The sequence below is a fragment of the Mustelus asterias genome, chromosome X, assembly GCF_964213995.1.
Source record: "Mustelus asterias chromosome X, sMusAst1.hap1.1, whole genome shotgun sequence".
Taxonomy (NCBI): Eukaryota; Metazoa; Chordata; class Chondrichthyes; order Carcharhiniformes; family Triakidae; genus Mustelus; species Mustelus asterias.
Window position 1 is genome coordinate 17,329,385 of NC_135834.1, and position 20,245 is coordinate 17,349,629.

At 43.8% G+C, this 20,245-nt stretch overlaps 1 protein-coding gene across 1 annotated transcript in view; it reads right to left on the minus strand.

Moving 5' to 3' along the window:
* Nucleotides 1-232: 232 nt before the first annotated feature.
* Nucleotides 233-20,245, minus strand: part of LOC144481863 (immunoglobulin lambda-1 light chain-like) — a 45,137-nt gene continuing 25,124 nt past the window's right edge. Inside the window, exons 2-4 of the mRNA XM_078201010.1 lie at nucleotides 6,913-7,026; nucleotides 6,660-6,776; nucleotides 233-602 (exon numbers count right to left, since the gene is read on the minus strand). Coding sequence (XP_078057136.1) covers nucleotides 233-602; nucleotides 6,660-6,776; nucleotides 6,913-7,026 — 601 coding nt within the window. The remainder of the gene's footprint in view (nucleotides 603-6,659; nucleotides 6,777-6,912; nucleotides 7,027-20,245) is intronic.

The following is a 20,245-nucleotide window of genomic DNA, read 5'->3' on the forward strand; positions in this document are numbered from 1 at the left end:
CTTAGAAATAAGCAATCATCAGCGCCTTGGTAACACCGTGGAACATTCTGACTTTGTTGTTGCAACAAAAAAATCAAAAGCAAATCAAAAGTTTACAATGTCACTAATACCCATCAGGGAAGAAGAAATTCCTCGTCAGTCTGATGCGACTCATCAAATCTGCCGAGATTACCGCTATGCTTCACTTTAAATTTGAACTCCGGTGTTATTGCTTTGAACAAACAAACAGTCCTTAGAGACCACAAGTCTCCAAGCTGATGGATGTGTGGACCAGCGTGTCCTGAGACTTGTATCTGAAAAGACACGAGTAATGTTCATTCGAGTTCCATGCCCCGATAGGAAGATTCAAGTAGCTGCTCACGCTGTCGCTGTTGTCGCTCTCAAGATGAGGTAGGTTTGCATACACTCCGCTCTGTGTCTCACTCCCCCGCACTTTCCACAGGATGACCCCGAAAGCTGGATAGAAGCCGCGGATCAGACAGCTCAGCGTCACTGTTTCAGCTGAAGTCACTTCTTGGCGTGAAGGCGGAAACAATTCCAGTGATGGCGCCTGCCGTTGACGGTGTGTAACAGCCTGTACCTGGATGTCAGTAAAGCTCATTCTAGAATGCGTCATCACAATAACATAACGTTATGGTTATCACAGAAACAGAAGACGATGAAACACAAAATGTAGTTGCCATCAGTACTTCCCGCCAGCTTTTCAAACATTTATTGATCTTTCCTCACAGAACTGTCCTTTCCCATTCGCTGCATAATGTTTTCTCCCACTGCTGTTTGTAATATTTATTAATGATCTGGATGAGGGTCTCGTTGGGTGGATTAGCAAATTTGCTGATGACACCAAAGTCGGTGGTGTGGTAGACAGTGAGGAAGGGTGTCGTAGTTTGCAGGAAGACTTAGACAGGTTGCAAAGTTGGGCCGAGAGGTGGCGGATGGAGTTTAATGCGGAGAAGTGTGAGGTAATTCACTTTGGTAGGAATAACAGATGTGTTGAGTATAGGGCTAACGGGAGGACTTTGAATAGTGTGGAGGAGCAGAGGGATCTAGGTGTATGTGTGCATAGATCCCTGAAAGTTGGGAATCAAGTAGATAAGGTTGTTAAGAAGGCATATGGTGTCTTGGCGTTTATTGGTAGGGGGATTGAATTTAGGAGTCGTAGCGTTATGTTGCAACTGTACACAACTCTGGTGCGGCCGCACTTGGAGTACTGTGTGCAGTTCTGGTCCCCACATTACAGGAAGGATGTGGAGGCTTTGGAGAGGGTGCAGAGGAGGTTTACCAGGATGTTGCCTGGTATGGAGGGGAGATCCTATGAGGAGAGGCTGAGGGATTTGGGATTGTTTTCGCTGGAAAGGCGGCGGCTAAGAGGGGATCTTATTGAAACATATAAGATGATTAGAGGTTTAGATAGGGTGGATAGTGATAGCCTTTTTCCTCTGATGGAGAAATCCAGCACGAGGGGGCATGGCTTTAAATTGAGGGGGGGTAGTTATAGAACCGATGTCAGGGGTAGGTTCTTTACCCAGAGGGTGGTGAGGGATTGGAATGCCCTGCCAGCATCAGTTGTAAATGCGCCTAGTTTGGGGGCGTTTAAGAGATCCGTAGATAGGTTCATGGACGAAAAGAAATTGGTTTAGGTTGGAGGGTCACAGTTTTTTTTTTAACTGGTCGGTGCAACATCGTGGGCCGAAGGGCCTGTTCTGCGCTGTAATGTTCTATGTTCTATGTTCAAACATATATCCATCCCCATTTGAAAACTGGTAATGAATCGGCTTCTACTGTCCTCATAGTCAGTGCACTCCACGTCATAACAACTCGTTGCATCAAGTATCTCCTCAAGACTGCTGTTTCTTTTTTCAGTGAACATAAACATTTCTTGTGTGATAACAAACTTTTCTCTCGGTGGTAATTGTATTTGCCTTATCTACGCTATGAGTCATTTACACTCTAAAAATGGGCAATGAATTGACTTGTGAGGCTGGAACTAGAATTTCATATTAGTTTTTACAGCCAGGTCCCAAACCCACAAACCTCTGCCTCCACCGCTACAGAGCTACCACTGAGCCATAGCTGTGACAACAGAAATGATACCGAGTTGGAATGTAACAGCTCACTAGATAGACATTGATATGACACTCGTTATTCCAGTAGAATAATATAACTGAATTGCAGAATTCACTCCCTGCCCCGTACTATCGTGAAATTTGTAATATAATTAGCCCTCGTTTATTTTTGTAGATACTGATTGATAGCGTTGAGTGCTTCCTTATCTCTGATAAACACGATCCGCATTTTGATTTAATATTTTACCACGGAGGTCTATGTGTTCACTTTACTTATGCCCAAAATATGGCGCCAAAATGTAGGTCTGCAAAGCCAATAAAAATCGAAAATTCAAATCCTTAGACTTGCTGAAAAATGGCCGGATCTTCTCGGCCGTTCACGCCGACAGAGTTCTCTCGTCCCGTTGCAGGGACCGGAGATTTGGCTAAGCACCAAATTCTCCATCCTCGTTTGCAGAGGCGGCCAGGTGTGAACGGCTGGAAAATGTCTGTTCCATAATGCTTAATTTCGAACATTTTCTTGGTATTCAGATGTTCAAATATACAGGTTGCCAATAAATGAAATAAATTCTGTCAATGTTTGATTTCAAATAACTGCATTTGCTCAGAATTCAAGATTCTATTGCTTCAATCGTTTTCGCTATGTTTGGTTCGCTTTGAATTGAAATCAGTGCGTTAATTCTGGAACAGACAGTCGTTGAATGTACTGTGAAGTATTGGTTATAAATCCTGTACCCACATACAGTAAATACCCGCTCACACTGCTGCCAGCAGGCTCCAGAGCAAAAACTTGCATCATTTACTGAGCATAATTTAACGACGATTTGTAGAGCGATTGTTGCATGATGGATCTCTCAAACGTTAAGGTCTTCAAAGTTTTGGTTGGAGGTCTTCAAAGTTTTGGTTGGAGGTCTTCAAAGTTTTGGTTGGAGGTCTTCAAAGTTTTGGTTGGGGAACATGTGGCAAATAGTGACCACAATTCTGTTAGCTTTAGGATAGTGGTGGAAAAGGATGAGTGGTGTCCCAAGGGTAAGGTGTTGGATTGAGGGAAGGCTAACTTTATTGGGATCAGGCAGAAATTGGCAGCTCTTGATTGGGAGAGGCTGTTTGAGGGTAAATCCACATCTGGTATGTGGCAGTCTTTTAAGGAACGGTTGTTAGGGCTACAGGACAAGCATGTGCCTGTAAAAAAGAAGGATAGGAAGGGTAGGATTAGAGAGCCGTGGATAACCAGGGAAATTGAGGGACTGGTCAAAAAGAAAAGAGAGGCGTATGTTAGGTCCAAGCAGCTAAAAACGGAGGGAGCTCTGGAGGAGTACAATGAAAGTAGGAAAGTACTCAAACGGGGAATTAGAAGAGCAAAAAGGGGTCACGAAATGTTCTTGGCAGACAGGATTAAGGAGAATCCCAAGGCATTTTATTCATACGTTAGGAACAAAAGGGTTGTCAGAGAAATAATCGGACCTCTCAGGGACAAAAGTGGGGACTTATGCTTGGAGCCCAAAGAAGTAGGGGAGATCCTAAATGAATACTTTGCGTCGGTATTCACAAAGGAGAGGAATGTGTTGACTGGGAGTGTCTCTGAGGGGAGTGTTGAACCGTTGGAGAAAATCTCCATTACAAAGGAGGAAGTGTTAGGTTTGTTAGAGAATATAAAGACTGACAAATCCCCAGGGCCTGATGGAATCTATCCAAGGCTGCTCAGGGAGACGAGAGGTGAAATCGTTGGGCCTCTGACGCAAATCTTTGTCTCGTCACTGGACGCAGGTGAGGTCCCAGAGGATTGGAGGATAGCCAATGTGGTCCCGTTATTTAAGAAGGGTAGGAAGGATAACCCGGGTAATTATACGCCGGTGAGCTTGACGTCCGTGGTGGGGAAGTTGTTGGAGAAGATTCTTAGAGATAGGATGTATGCGCATTTAGAAAGGAATAAACTCATTAACGATAGTCAGCATGGTTTTGTGAGAGGGAGGTCATGCCTCACTAACCTGGTGGTGTTTTTTGAAGAAGTGACCAAAATGGTTGACGAAGGAAGGGCCGTGGATGTTGTCTATATGGACTTTAGTAAAGCGTTTGACAAAGTCCCTCATGGTAGGCTGGTGAAAAAGGTTGGATCCCATGGGATAAAGGGGGAGGTGGCTAGATGGGTGGAGAACTGGCTTGGTCATAGAAGACAGAGGGTGGTAGTGGAAGGGTCTTTTTCCGGCTGGAGGCCTGTGACTAGTGGTGTACCGCAGGGCTCTGTATTGGGACCTCTGCTGTTTGTGATTTATATAAATGATCTGGAAGAAGGAGTAACTGGGGTGATCAGTAAGTTTGCGGACGACACAAAACTGGCAGGACTTGCAGATAGTGAGGAACATTGTCAGAGGCTACAGAAGGATATAGATAGGCTGGAAATTTGGGCAAGGAAATGGCAGATGGAGTTCAATCCTGATAAATGCGAAGTGATGCATTTTGTTGGGAATAATGTAGGGAGGAGCTACACGATAAATGGAAGAACCATAAAGGGTGTAGAGACGCCGAGGGACCTGGGTGTGCAAGTCCACAGATCTTTGAAGGTGACGTCACAGGTGGAGAAGGTGGTGAAGAACGCATATGGCATGCTTGCCTTTATAGGACGGGGCATAGAGTATAAGAGTTGGGGTCTGATGTTGCAGATGTATAGAACGTTGGTTCGGCCGCATTTGGAATACTGCGTCCCGTTCTGGTCGCCACACTACCAGAAGGACGTGGAGGCTTTGGAGAGAGTACAGAGGAGGTTTACCAGGATGTTGCCTGGTATGGAGGGGCTTGGTTATGAGGAGAGATTGGGGAAACTGGGGTTGTTCTCCTTGGAAAGACGGAGGATGAGGGGAGACTTAATAGAGGTGTATAAAATTATGAAAGGCATAGATAGGGTGAACGGTGGGAAGCTTTTCCCCGGGTCGGTGGTGACGTTCACGAGGGGTCATAGGTTCAAGGTGAAGGGGGGGAGGTTTAACACAGATATCAGGAGGACATATTTTACACAGAGGGTCGTGGGGGCCTGGAATGTGTTGGAGGCGGACACACTGGGAACGTTTAAGACTTATCTAGACAGCTATATGAACGGTGTGGGAATGGAGGGATACAAAAGAGTGGTCTAGTTTGGACCAGGGAGCGGCGCGGGCTAACTATTCCTTGTTTCTCGTTTCAAGGCTTCATTCTATGATCATCTTGCTGGTGCCAGTACAGAGCGAGACTGCGGATAGTTGGGAACCTGTCTCGGGGGCAGGGAATTCATATGGTGTTCGTGGAAGTGGAAATGACTAGGGTTGGGAAGCATTTTCCCATCAGGGCCAGTGTGATCTCCTGGACTCGTTTCGATCGCCTCAGGGGGTCGGAGAGGAATTTCCCAGATTTTTTTTCCCCATATTGGCCCTGGGGTTTTCACTCTGGGTTTTCGCCTCTCCCTGGAGATCACATGGTCTGGAATGGGGGGGGTGGGGTGAGTTAATAGGTTGTGATGAACAAAGCATCGTAGCTGTGAGGGACAGCTCGGTGGATAGGATATTGGTATGTAGATAGGCTGGAAAATTGGGCGGGGATCCTGGATTCAGGATTCAATCCTGGACCGGGGAGCGGCGCGGGCTTGGAGGGCCGAAGGGCCTGCTCCTGTGCTGTATTGTTCTTTGTTCTTTGTTAAGAAAATAAACATCCTGTGACAGCAAGCATCACTCAATGATACAATAACATTCCCGAAAAACGTGTTTCACACAGCAATATAAATTATTTCCTCGTTATTTATTATTACTGGGCAGTGTTGTCATTATGAGGAAATAATTTACATTGCTGTGTGAAACACCTTTTTCGGGAATGTTATTGTATCATTGAGTGATGCTTGCTGTCACAGGATGTTTATTTTCTTAATTGATTAGCACCAATAAACATTACCCAGTAATAATAAATACACAATAGAATCAATAAACATCACCCAGTAATAATAAATACACAATAGAATCAATAAACATCACCCAGTAATAATAAATACACAGTAGAATCAATAAACATCACCCAGTAATAATCAATTGAGATTCGGGTCAATTAACATCGCCAAGTAATAATAAATGGAGATTAGCATCAAGAAACATCACCTAGTAATAATTAATAGAGATTATGGTCAATAAACATTACCTACTATCAATGAATTTATCTCAGTAATAATCCCCGTGGGGGTAAAAAGTCGTAACGGGTATTGACGCCAAACTAGCGGTAATGTGACTGATTATCGGATGCTGTGTCTCAAGTGAGGCTTAACTGATAGAGTCCATTAATATAAGAACCATTGGTTCATGATCAGAAGAAGTCGAAATTGCCTGGGGTTTGTCACAAACCTGACAATAATTCAACATGGGGCACTTGCCCCGTTGTCAGCTGAACGATCACTGAGCCTATCTTTTTTCCTCAACCGATAAAATGATAGTTGCTGAATGTTATAAAGTGTAAAAGGACATGTCAATGCTGTCATGGCGTAATTGCAAGTTATGGTCTCTTGGGTATGATAAAATTATGAAATATAAAATATGCTCTCAATACAAATAATTCCTTAGTATTGACTTACCTAATACGTACAACTCTTTACCATTATAAAAAAAGACACCAGAATCATCAATCGAGCAGTAATAGACAGCCGAGTCCTTCACCTCCACTTGGTTGATGGTGAGGAAAGACTTCTTCTGCGCATCGTCGCTGAAATGGGCGAAGCGATCTGAGACATTGAGCCACTTTGCAGTGTTCCTTCAGGAGCGGTGCTTTTATGGGTCAGGATCCCCGGTGTATGCCTGAACCAGTGGAGCCATCCGTCCCAGATATCTATGTTCTTTACCGAGCAACGTAAGGTGACGGACCATCCTGGGACGCCAGAGGCAGTTTCCGGTTGGAGCAGTTCGGGAAACGGACAGACACCTGTTGGAACGGAGTAAAAGTGATGAGTTCAGGTCTGTGATAAAGGATGAGAACAATATAAGTGCATTCATCAATACACTTGTGAAGTTTTACTACAAATTCAGTTTAAGATTTCTACTCACTGGAGAAAGATATAAACAAGAGCATCATCATATCCACCGTGACCATGGTTACACTGAGACACGGGCACTGATTGACAAACTGTTGATGGGCCTGGGCTTCTGGCTGTCTACACAAAGGTGAGGACTAGATGTTGACTATCTATACCTTAAATCCTTATTGGTTGTTAGTAACACGTCTTCAACAATGCAAATTATTTTGATAGGAAGAAGTCTCGATAACTGACTGACGTCCGTCGACACTTACAAACATAGATTTCTGCCGATTTAAGAAAAAAATGCAGTCCAAATTGTGAGAATCCAACACAGGTAATAAATATTAGGATCCCTAACCCCTCCCCCCCCCCAATCTCCCCGACCACCCCCGCCATTGCCTCCCTTGTAAATGCCCCACAATGTTTATATTCACATGATCAACCTACTGTTCATCTAAGTTGCACTTTATGCTCTCCTATGTAAAATCAGTGAGTGTAACTTGTTAATTTGTATCGACTGCAGAGCTGGAGGAGCATGAATCCCCGGCGCTGAGGCTCCTCCAGTACAAACTCTGAACCTCCTCGTACCATAGAAGCCCTCGCCTTTAGCTGCTACAGATTGGTTTTACAAACTCGTTGTTTACTCTGTGTCCTGGAAATTGCGTTTTCTATTGTGAGATGAGCGCCTTCTCTGTTCGAGTGAAAAAATCTAAATGCCGCTCCTGTACTGTTCACATTAGCACAAAATGTTTTGGTGCAGAAACAATGCTGCTTGTGTTTGAACTAATTGTTCTCTGAACTGAGTTAACCCACCAACAATTAGAAAATGAAAAATTGAATCATTCAGTAGAGATGCCTGAGCTCCAATCTAACAGCTGAATTGTTTGTAGTTTGTAAGTTTGCCCAACTTTCCCGTCCAGAGAATTGATTCACAAAATGATACAATGCAGCAGGAATACGGTCCTGATGTATTTCTGGTGTTGGCCACTTGACATATCTTTTTAATTTACGCATTTACCTTGCTCTTTCTTTGTATACCTGCACAAGTTCCCTTCCAAGATATTTTTCGTTTAATACCACATCTGCTTCGAACAAGTTTACATGGAGTAAATTCCAGATCATAACAAACATCCCCCCAATGGATAAAAGAACAAGAATCAGTTAGCGCACTATTTCTGAGGCCTTGACATCCACCCCTAAAGCGTAATGCCCAGAATTGACCTGAATACCACAACTGTGATCCAACTCGTATTCTATCACGTTTTAATTTAGATTACTATTTTGTGTCAAATAAGTATTCACTTTTAAATCTTTTTTTTTCTTTTATCAGCCTTCTCAATCGTCTTTTCACCTTCAGGAATGTGTTCACTTTTACCCTCTAATCTGAAGGAAAGAAATCATTCGCTATTGCTCTCTGCTTTTTGTCCTTTTTCCGGTCTGTGTGCAGTCTGATCCCAGCTGCTTCAATTTCGAAACAAATTGAATATTTAATCTCAGTAACGATGCCTGCAGAGATGGTGTGACGATCAGGAAACATCGATTCTGTCACTAAGAGTGGAAAGTTGCGGGTACAGGTATTTTTTGTTTCGCCATCTTCTGCTTGAATTAAACACTTTGTGATAACACACATACATCTTCCGAAACATATTTGCAATGCAGAGTAGAATTCTTCGGTACAGCCAGCAACTGTGGTGGGGAATAATCCCTATTGTAATGTTTATTCAAACCAAGTAAATTGAAAAAAACAGGAGAACCCGGAGGGAACCCACGCAGACATGAGGAGAATGTGCAAACTCCACAAAGACAGTGACCCAAGACGGGAATTGAACCCGGGCCCCTGGCGAGGTGAGGTGCCATGTTCCCATCTAAGCAGAAGAAGTTACAGCAAAACAGCATTGTGGAGGTAAAATCATCGGGAAGGTAAAATAGTCAAAGGGGCTCATTTAGGTTTGTAAACGATGCCACAATGTGCTCTTTCGGTACAAGGTTTGGTGCAAATAGCAACAAATTGGCTTCGAATTTGCAGAGAAAACGCTGACACCCTGATTCAGGTTGCCATGCGGCATACAGTTGTGTCCGTCTTTCTGGCGCAATTGGTCAGCGCGTTCAGCTGTTCACCGGAAGGTTGGTGATTTGAAACCACAGTCAGAAGCCTCACAACACCAGGTTAAAGTCCAACAGGTTTATTTGGTAGCACAAGCCATCGCTTTCGGAGCGCTGCTCCTTCATCAGGTAAGTGGGACTCCCAATTACCTGATTGTGAGACTTCTTACTGTGTTTACCCCAGTCCAACGCCGGCATCTCCACATCATGATTTGAAACCATCCAGAGACTGAGCTTTCGCTGTTTTTTTTTCCGCATTAGCATTCATTGCCACACATTTTTCTTTGTCACCCAGTCCTTGGGCAACACTAAAAATATCTCTCATGTGTTTCCAGCTCTGCTGTTAACCGGTATTTCCGACAATATTAAGGCATGGAATATATGTCGCAAACATCTATGCAACAATTGATATATTTCAAATACCATTAAACTTAATAACTGAACGCGAAACCTAACTCCTGGTAAATCTTGGGTTTCAATTTCATTTTCCCGCCCACTCCCCTTCATTCCAGGATAAACCCGAAATCTGTCTATCCCAGCCTGAAATGTGGTAAATGATGGAGCTAATCTCATTCCGAACCTCCTGCTAGAAACATTGGAGAATAGAGGAATGAAAGGGGATCTCATTCAAACGACTATAATTATGACAGGGCTTGACTGACTCGATACAAGGATGTGGTTTGCTCTGGCGGCAAGGTGGGGCCTGGTAGGAGGGTTCTAGAACAAAAGTTCATAGTCGCATGAAACGGATCACCATTTAGGGCTGCAATATGGAAAAGTGTCTTTGCACAGTGGGTGGTGAACCTGTGGAATTCTCCATCACATGAGGTTCTGGAAGCCTTGTTTGTGCATAGGCACTCTAATGAGGTTACAAACGTCAGCAACTTATAAATGTTAATGCTCAAGGAAATTTGCGTGTGCCGATTTCCGGCTGGACATTTGTGAGTAGCGTTGACAAGTGATGCAAATTCAAGTTGGCAGCTTTTGTGTAGACGTGTAAACGGTTGTGAAACGCTTGATTTATGTCAACCTGCACTAAACACCTTTGCTTCAACATTATATGGGGGCTCAGATTTAATGCAGCATAATGTATATTATGCATTTTCACAGGAGGAACCAGCAGAGAAAATGTAAATATATATTGCTGGGAAGAGTTGACGGGATTGTGGAAATAGACGATTTTTCCCCCCTAACGTTCAAGCTGGCACAAGTATTCCTTCTATTTTCGACCAGGAGTTAGTTCCAGCTCCTCCTAATTCATGTGGTGCACGAGAGCAAGAAACTGGCATTCCCTACCAGGAATTGAACCTTGGTTGCGGCGGAGAGAGTGCCGAATCCTAACCACTAGATTACCATCGAAGATGCGATCAAGCGTTTTAATCTGACTGATCCATTGCAGCATTTCTCAAACACCCGAGAAACGTTTGTCGGACAAATGTCATGTTTAAATAGAACACGAGTGAGCCCCTTCACCCAATCAAACACCGATTGCTGTGTTCTGGAACACGAAATCGACAGTGAGGTGAAATAGTCCCACCAGCTTCTCATGTGTAACTTCCAAGTTCCAAAACTCATCAACCTCATCATTGTTGATCCTGTGAAATTTATAAGCTAAAACGTGGGATACATTCATCACTGAAAAGTACTGACACACGACAAATTTGAAATTCCTACTTTCCATCTCAGAATTTTACAGTTCTAAAATCAACATTCTCGTGAAAGTTTAACGTTGTCTTCATTCCATTGATAATTGCCGACTTGCTGTGTAGTTTATGTTATGATAAGACCTGTTTTTTATAATAGAAACAATAGGTGGTGGAGATGCTCAGCTGGTTTGGCAGCATCTGTGGACACGCACCAAATTTTAAACACTTCAATGCTTTATCTATTTTTGAAGTGTAGCAATTATTGAGTTTGAAAAGCTGCAAAAATATATTTTTTTTAACTAATTCATCTCCAAGTGTTGTTGTTAATGTTGCAGCATTAAATAATCTCACAGTAGATGTGACATTTACACTCCCCAAGTTTTGAATGGTAATCTGCAAATCCATTAATGACGAAAGAGATAAAATTTCGGACAAATATCATTTTATGGTGCTTATCTTAAATCGATTTCACTGCCTGGTGGCTAAGGTTTTCAACTGAATTGTACTTCCAGAAAACAAGGTTCTAAAGTTCAATCAGACTGCATGGCTAGGCCGGTCACTTTGGTCATGAGCAGAGTTTCTGTAGTGTAGCGATTATCATCTTCATTTCTTACACGCAGGTTCCCCGATTCGAAATGGGGTAGAAACATCATCAACATCATCATCTAAGCTCTCTGATTCAAGTTTGCTGTTAAATGTTAATTGAATTTACACTCGATCAAAATTTCACCTTTTATTAAAAATACAATCGCACGATGGTATATTGGTTAGCACTGCTGCCTCACAGCGCCAGAAACGCGGGTTGAAGTCCAGCCCTGGGTGACTGTCTGTGCGGAGTTTGCACATTCTCCCCATATCTGCGTGGGTTTCCTTATGGTTATCAAGTTTGCTCCCTCAGTGCAAAGGTGTGCAGATTAGGTGATTGGCCATGCTAAATTGTCCCTTTGTGTTCAAGGACGCGTAGGTCAGATGGATTAGTTATGGTAAATGTCTGGGTTGAAGGGGAAAGGGTGGGGAGATGGCCCGGGTAAGATACACTGTCAGAGAGTCGGTGCAGAATCGATGGGCCGAATGGCCACCTTCTGCACTTCAGGGATTCTGTGATTAAAACTGCAAATGATTTCAGCTGGCAGTGGGTGTTTAGAAAGTGTGGAGCTTGAATATTGCTGTTTTTCTGGATTTCCCTGTCTCATTCACTGTGGGGCGCGAGAAGAGAGAATACTTAATATGTATGTTTTATAGCAAAAATTCTATGGATTTCTAATGGATTAGATGCAGATACATGTTCAATCCAACAACACATTTGATATGAATGTATTATGTATAATGATACATATCGTGTTCAGACTAAACAAAACATTTAGGTCGTAATATGGGAAACAATTGAGGCACCAGAGATTGGAGATTTTTCTTCTTTCATAAATCCCGTTTAATAACCTGGAACTATGTGACACTGAATACTGACGGGGAGAAAACATGAAAAGCTCTGCCCCGAAAGGTTTCGAACCTACAATTGTTTACTTCATAGCTGATCACACTGAGACTGACTGGAAATTTCATGTCCAGTCATGAGGAAGTTCTAGTTCTTTGAGTGGACTCCTTGATGTCAAGGGCAGCCAGCCTCACCTCACCTCTGGTGCTCAGCTCTTTTGACCATAATTAATGTCTTTAAATATTTGAGCAGGGTAATTCTAAGTAAATGTGCCTTGATACACTGTCGATGTTCAAGAGTCGACTGCTGGTAATTGACCGGGATGAATTTGTCCTGATTTTACGTACCAATCATACTTAGCCGATTTTCCAAATTGTCAGGTCCATGCGAGTTTTGTAAATGTTCTCGAACAGCTTGGCTCGGGGCGCAGCAAGTTCTGAATCACAATTTTGCAGTTGAATTGCCGGAATATTGCCAACGCCCAGAGCTTTTGTATTTTCCAATGCCTTCAACACTTTACTTGAATGGGTGAAACGCACTGTCCTTTTCAGTGTTTACACCACTCTCTGTCTCTGTCTATCTGTCTGCATAATTGTCTCGGACGATCAGTCTATCAATCTGACTTGCCTGTGTCTCTTTCTCTGTCTTCTCTATTGCTCTTAGTTCCTTGTGTTCTCTCACTCTGTCTGCATAACCAAGGTTCACTGAGATGAGTCGGTTGTTCTTGGAGGAGAGATTCAGTGGGATGAATATGTTCTCTCTGGTGATGTTATTGAAGACTGACGTGAGGAGACATTTATTGATTCGAAGTTTTGCATATTTTGTATTCCTGTAGTCCAGAAGCCTGTCGATCCTCCGTTGATGAGGTTACTGAATGCCGAGATGGACAAATTGTGGATGAAGGGCTATTAGGATCGCACTTGGAATTGGTATTGGGACAGGGAATCCGCCATGATGCTCTTAAGTGGTGGAGGAGGCTCAATATGACAAATGACCGACTGAAGTGAATTTGTTCACTGGCAACAGCAGCTCAGATCACAGTCGCTCCTGTTGGCAACTTTAATCAGTGATCCAAGGCAATGAATGTAGGGTAGCGAAATTTTGTAGAAAATTTGTTCAGTTGATTTTTTCTAAACGTCATGAAATAGCTTTGGTCGGATATGTTATCGCTCAGATTTGATGCAGCAGAACATTTCATTATTCATTTTGACAGGAGGAACCAGCAGGGGGAATGTAAATATACATTGCTGTGAGTTATTGGGTAGTTTTTGGAACTAGATTGATAAAGGAAGTGATTGTAAAAAATGTTCACCCCTTCAGGAAACTCAACCACAGTGACGCACAAAGGTGAGAAAACAGACGCCCACACCGAGAGTGACAGTGGTCTGGCTGGAAGCAAAGACAGCAGACCACTACCTGAGGGGGTATAGCTCAATGGCAGAGCATTCGATTGCAGATTGATCGGTCTTTGGTTCCAATCCAAGTGCCCCCTTCTGCGAAGTGTTTTCACTTTTACATGTCCTTCATTGACTGGAAAGCAATTTCTGATGTCCGTTGATCGCGAAAGGTGCTATATAAATAGAAGTCTGTCTTTCTCTTACTATATTCAATCCCAGTTTTCTTGTTACTGACCTCCGTCAGTGAAAACATTATTTCCCTATCTCCTCTACCAAACGCCCTATTCTCATGTCCTTCAGTCTGCAGGTACAACAGGTGATCAAGAAGGCAAATGGGATGTTGGCCTATATTGCGAGGGGGATAGAATATAAAAGCAGGGATGTCTTGATGCACCTGTACAGGGCATTGGTGAGGCCGCAGCTGGAATACTGTGTGCAGTATTGGTCCCCTTATATGAGGAAGGATATATTGGCATTGGAGGGAGTGCAGAGAAGGTTCACCAGGTTGATACCGGAGATGAGGGGTTTGGATTATGAGGAGAGGCTGAGGAGATTGGGTTTGTACTCGTTGGAGTTTAGAAGGATGAGGGGGGATCTTATGGAGACTTATAAGATAATGCGGGGGCTGGATAGGGTGGAGGCGGAGAGATTCTTTCCACTTAGTAAGGAAGTTAAAACTAGAGGACACAGCCTCAAAATAAAGGGGGGTCGGTTTAAGACAGAGTTGAGGAGGAACTTCTTCTCCCAGAGGGTGGTGAATCTCTGGAATTCTCTGCCCACTGAGGTGGTGGAGGCTACCTCGCTGAATATGTTTAAAGCGCGGATGGACGGATTCCTGAGCGGTAAGGGAATTAAGGGTTATGGGGATCAGGCGGGTAAGTGGTACTGATCCACGTCAGATCAGCCATGATCTTATTGAATGGCGGGGCAGGCTCGAGGGGCTAGATGGCCTACTCCTGCTCCTATTTCTTATGTTCTTATAGAAAGGGGTAACCATTACATCACAGCGACACTGTGGGAGAAACATAGCCAAAGGGACTTGTTTAGACTTGCAAACGTTATGATCATGGATCAGGTTTTTCATAAAGGGAATTGGAATCGCATTTGCACAGAACTTTCTGACAGCCTGCTTTAGGATATCATATGGAATCCAGGTGCCTAAATCGCTGTGGTGCAATTTGTTGGAGCATTCGGCTGTAAACTGAAAGTTGATGTTTTGTGACGGAGAGCGGAGCTCTCTTTGTTCTCTCCCATTCATTGCCACACAATTCAAAAGATTCACAAACCTTTGAGTGAAATGATTTCTCCTCATCTCAGTCCTAAATGATCAGCCCTTATCCAGAGACTGTGTCCACGTGATTTAGATTTTCCGCATGGCGGAATCAATCTCTCAGCGTCCATTCTGTCAAACCCTCGCAGAATTGTGTTGGTTTAACTGAGATCACCTCTCATCCTTCGAAACGCCAATGAATTTCATCCTAATTTACACATTTACACCATCATCACAGGAGAAATCCCTCACCCAAGGGATGCCATCACTGTATTGTCATCAATATCATCGTGGAATATCATAGAATACCTACAGTACAGAAGGAGGCCATTCGGCCCATCGAGTCTGCACCGACCATAATCCCACCCAAACCTTATTCCCGCAGCTTCACGCATTTTACCTTGTTAATCCCCCTGACACTAAGAATCAATTTAGCATGGCCAATCCACCTAACCCGCACATCTTTGGAGTGTGGGAGGAAACCGGAGCACCCGGCGGAAACCCACGCAGACACGGGGAGAACGTGCAAACTCCACACAGACAGTGACCCGAGGCCGGAATTGAACCCGAGTCCCTGGCGCATAGCCCCACTTAGTTGCCCTGGTAGTGCGCCTGACACTAAGGGTCAATTTAACATGGCCAGTCAACCTAACTCGCACATCTTTGGACTGTGGGTGGAAACCGGAGCACCCGGAGGGAACCCACGCAGACACCAGGAGAATGTACAAACTCCACAAAGACAGTGACCCAAGACGGGATTTGAACCCGGATCCCTGGCGAGGTGAGGTAGCAGTGCTGACCACTGTGCCACTGTGCCGCCCATATTGGCTTTGCCGTGAAGGATAAACATATCATTCACTTTCCTCATTGGGTTCTGCACGTGCATGGTGACTTTCTGTGCTCCTTGTACAACCAGGTCTTTTTGAACATCAACACTTATCACTTTCCCTCCTTTAAAACATAATCTGCTCGGTATTCTTACGAAAGAATGAATTTCTTTGCACACTACACTCTGCCATTTGTGTCTCACTCACCAAACCTGACTCTATCTCGTTCCAGCTTCCTTCTGTCCTCCCCGTAGCTTAACATTCTGTCTAACATACAAAAAAAACTAATTACAGGCACCAATAAGAAACGAACTCGGGGCACCTGGTCTGCAAGATCAATGTTGCAACAATGGGACTATGGAGCCAACTGCAAGCAAACACGTACAACAAATCGACTGTAATCAATGGAACCAAGTTGGAAAATCTTGGAGAATCCTGTTCATACATCAGAATGTGGAGATGCCGGCGTTGGACTGGGGTGAACACAGTAAGAAGTCTCACAGCACCAGGTTAAAGTCCAACAGGTTTATTTGGTAGCAAATACCATAAGCTTTCGGAGCGCTGCCCCTTCGTCAGATGGAGTGGTTATCTGTTCTCAAACAGTGCAAACAGACACAGAAATCAAATTACAGAATACTGATTAGAATGCAAATCTCTACAGCCAGCCAGGTCTTAAATGTACAGACAATGTGGGTGGAGGGAGCATTCAACACAGGTTAAAGAGATGTGTATTGTCTCCAGACAGAACAGCCAGTGAAATTCTGCAAGCCAAGGAGGCAAGCTGTGGGGGTTACTGATAATGTGACATAAATCCAACATCCCGGTTTAGGCCGTCCTCATGTGTGCGGAACTTGGCTATCAGTTTCTGCTCAGCGACTCTGCGCTGTCGTGTATCGTGAAGGCCGCCTTGGAGAACGCTTACCTGAAGATCCAAGGCTGAATGCCCGTGACTGCTGAAGTGCTCCCCCACAGGAAGAGAACAGTCTTGCCTGGTGATTGTCGAGCGGTGTTCATTCATCCGTTGTCTTAGCGTCTGCATGGTTTCCCCAATGTACCATGCCTCAGGACATCCTTTCTTGCAGCGTATCAGGTAGACAACGTTGGCCGAGTTGCAAGAGTAGGTGCCGTGTACCTGGTAGATGGTGTTCTCACGTGAGATGATGGCATCCGTGTCGATGATCCGGCACATCTTGCAGAGGTTGCTGTGGCAGGGTTGTGTGGTGTCATGGTCACTGTTCTCCTGAAGGCTGGGTAGTTTGCTGCGGACAATGGTCTGTTTGAGGTTGCGTGGTTGTTTGAAGGCAAGAAGTGGGGGTGTGGGGATGGCCTTGGCGAGATGTTCGTCTTCATCAATGACATGTTGAAGGCTCCGGAGGAGATGCCGTAGCTTCTCCGCTCCGGGGAAGTACTGGACGACGAAGGGTACTCTGTCCACCATGTCCCGTGTTTGTCTTCTGAGGAGGTCGGTGCGGTTTTTCGCTGTGGCGCGTCGGAACTGTTGATCGATGAGCCGAGCGCCATATCCTGTTCTTATGAGGGCATCCTTCAGCGTCTGGAGGTGTCTGTTGCGATCCTCCTCATCCGAGCAGATCCTGTGTATTCGGAGGGCTTGTCCGGAGGGGATGGCTTCTGTTACGTGTTTAGGGTGGAAACTGGAGAAGTGGAGCATCATGAGGTTATCCATGGGCTTGCGGTACAGTGAGGTGCTGAGGTGACCGTCCTTAATGGAGATGCGTGTGTCCAAGAATGCAACCGATTCCAGAGAGTAGTCCATGGTGAGTCTGATGGTGGGATGGAGCTTGTTGATGTCATCATATAGTTGTTTCAGTGATTGCTCACCATGACTCCAAAGGAAGAAAATGTCATCGATGTATCTAGTGTATAGCATCGGTTGAAGGTCCTGTGCGGTGAAGAAGTCTTGTTCGAACCTGTGCATGAAGATGTTGGCATATTGAGGTGCGAATTTTGTCCCCATACACCATGCATACATCAGAAAGCAGGGATTTCCTCTTCGTTGCACTGAGTCTTGGGTTCTTCATCTCTCTGAGAGGTTGCCTAGTCCGCTGATATGAAGATCGGCAAAGTGTGATTTTGAGTCTGACCTTATATTCAGTTAAAATTCAACATTCAAGGTGAACTACAGAGCTTCCTTCAAACTGATATTTAGCAATGTTTCTGCCTGGTTTCGAAGCGAGGACCATTTGCACGCAAACCAAACGTGATAATCAATACACTGCAGGAATCATGCTGCCACGCCCTGTTTTGCTGAATATAATTGGGCTGAAAACGTTATCAAAGCGGCAGAGATTTTGACCTAAGATTAAAATTATAAAATAGCGGCTCATTAGCAACCATTGGACACTCCAAACATGTGTGAACTACCTTCCTGCAATTCGTCTCAATCATGATCTGCCTCTTTCACCGAACATTTTGCAGAATATCATTCAAAAGCTGAGAAGTTTGCACATGTTACATAGCTGTAAGATCATGCGTTCAGTTACTGTTCAACCGCAAACGGTGACAATATAATTTATTTCATACTTAGCTGAGTGAGTTTTAATAATGTTGCTGCTAGGATTCCAACCGGGGACTTTTTCTTTGTGAGGTGAATCTGTTCCCCACTCCCCGACAGAAACTCTGCGCCCTGATGACCCAAATATTTTATTGAAGACAGTTTCCCTTGTCCAGTGACTAGAAGAGTTGGATTTGGATTCTTCATACTGTTTTCATAATATATACTTTCTAAAATGTCTTTATGCAATTGATTTCAAAAGCAGTTTATTCTGATCAAACACATCCTCATTATTTCTTTCACTCAACAAAACAATCTAATTCCACGTGGTCTACGAACTGGAAAGCTGAGTTCAATTTCCAGTCTCTGGAGGAGGGGTTCATAATCCCACCATTGCCAAATTTTCAATGGAGGCAGATCAGAATTGGGACTAATTTCCGGAATATAGTTCACACATATGTGAAGTGCCCCTTGCCTGTTAATGAGCTGTTATTTTATAATCAAAATATTAGATCAAATTCTCTGCCGCAATGTTAACGTTTTCAGTCCAATTTCAGGGGCAGGTCTCCTTCCGGACACTTTAGAAATTTCCTTTGGGTGAACAAGAGGCAACTCCCTTCTTCCGAAGGCAGCTCAGAGTCAACCACATTGCTGTGGCTCTGGAGTCACAAGTAGTCTAGACAGGGTAAGGATGGCGGATTCCCTTCTCTAAATGACACAGTGAACCAGATGGTTTTTTTTCGACAATTGACAATGGTTTCATACTCATCAGTAGATGCTTGATTCCAGACATTTTTTATTGAATTCAAATTCTGACGGGATTCGATCCTGGGTTGCCACAACATTACATCTGATCCTGAATTAATAGGCTAACGATAACACTAGGCCATCGCTTCATAAGGAGGAATAGAATCGGAGGCCAGAAAGGGGGACGGGGCCTGTGACGACTGTGTGGAGTTGTTAGCCAATGCCAAAAAGTTCAGCCCCAAACAATATTAGCTACGATTTGATTTTTTGACAGCAGAGCCTTCACAACCAATGCACTACAATGTGTAGATAAACTATTTGATAAGAACGTTTTGAGTGCAACTGTCACATTTTTTTCAACAAGTTGATTCAGATTTCCAACAGAGAGATCATATGAGCAATGTATATATCAAATGGTGCAGTGAGGTTTCTATAACTGTGTGATCGCTTGTGGAACAGTTTATTCTTCAGCCTTTCCCCTGCTTGTGAACGAACAGATAAACAACAGATGGACGATTATGAGAAAGGAATTATCTAAATATTTCACGGTGTAAAATTCTCCATTCCCAGACAGCTGGAATTATTTCCACCAAGAGGGGGAGTTAGATAGTCAATGTGGATCACAGGGAACTCTTGGACTGTCACTAAACAAATCAGTCAATCTGCTACCCATACGCCCATCTTTGCAATTCTGAAGCTCGATGTTGGTCCTCAAGTTTAAGTTAAGTTTATTTATTCATCACAAGTAGGTTTACACTAACACTAAGTGTACAGAAGGCTAAATTCTCCTTCTGTGTACCCAAACAGGCGCCAGAGTGTGGCAACTGGGAGATTTTCACAATAACTTCATTGCAGTGTGAATATAAGACTACTTGTGACTAATAAATCAACTTTAAGTAATAGAAGGCTCTAACTATTACAAGGGAGAGTCAATTGATAACGAATTAACCTTGTGTCAATAATATCTCTAGATCGATAAAATTGCACTCACAAACACAGAAAGGCATGACGTAAAAGATCTGATGCTGAGGAAGGGGGACGTGGCACATCTTCAATTATCACCAATGATACAAAGGATTTAACGTGTGTTTGGAATGCAGGTTGCAGAGGTGATTAAGATTAATTTCGAACTGGTCTCCAGAAGACAATATCAGTGATTAATGTGAGGTTAACTGTCCGGTTTCATGGAATCTAAACCTCGATTTTGCTGAATAGCAGCTGTGTA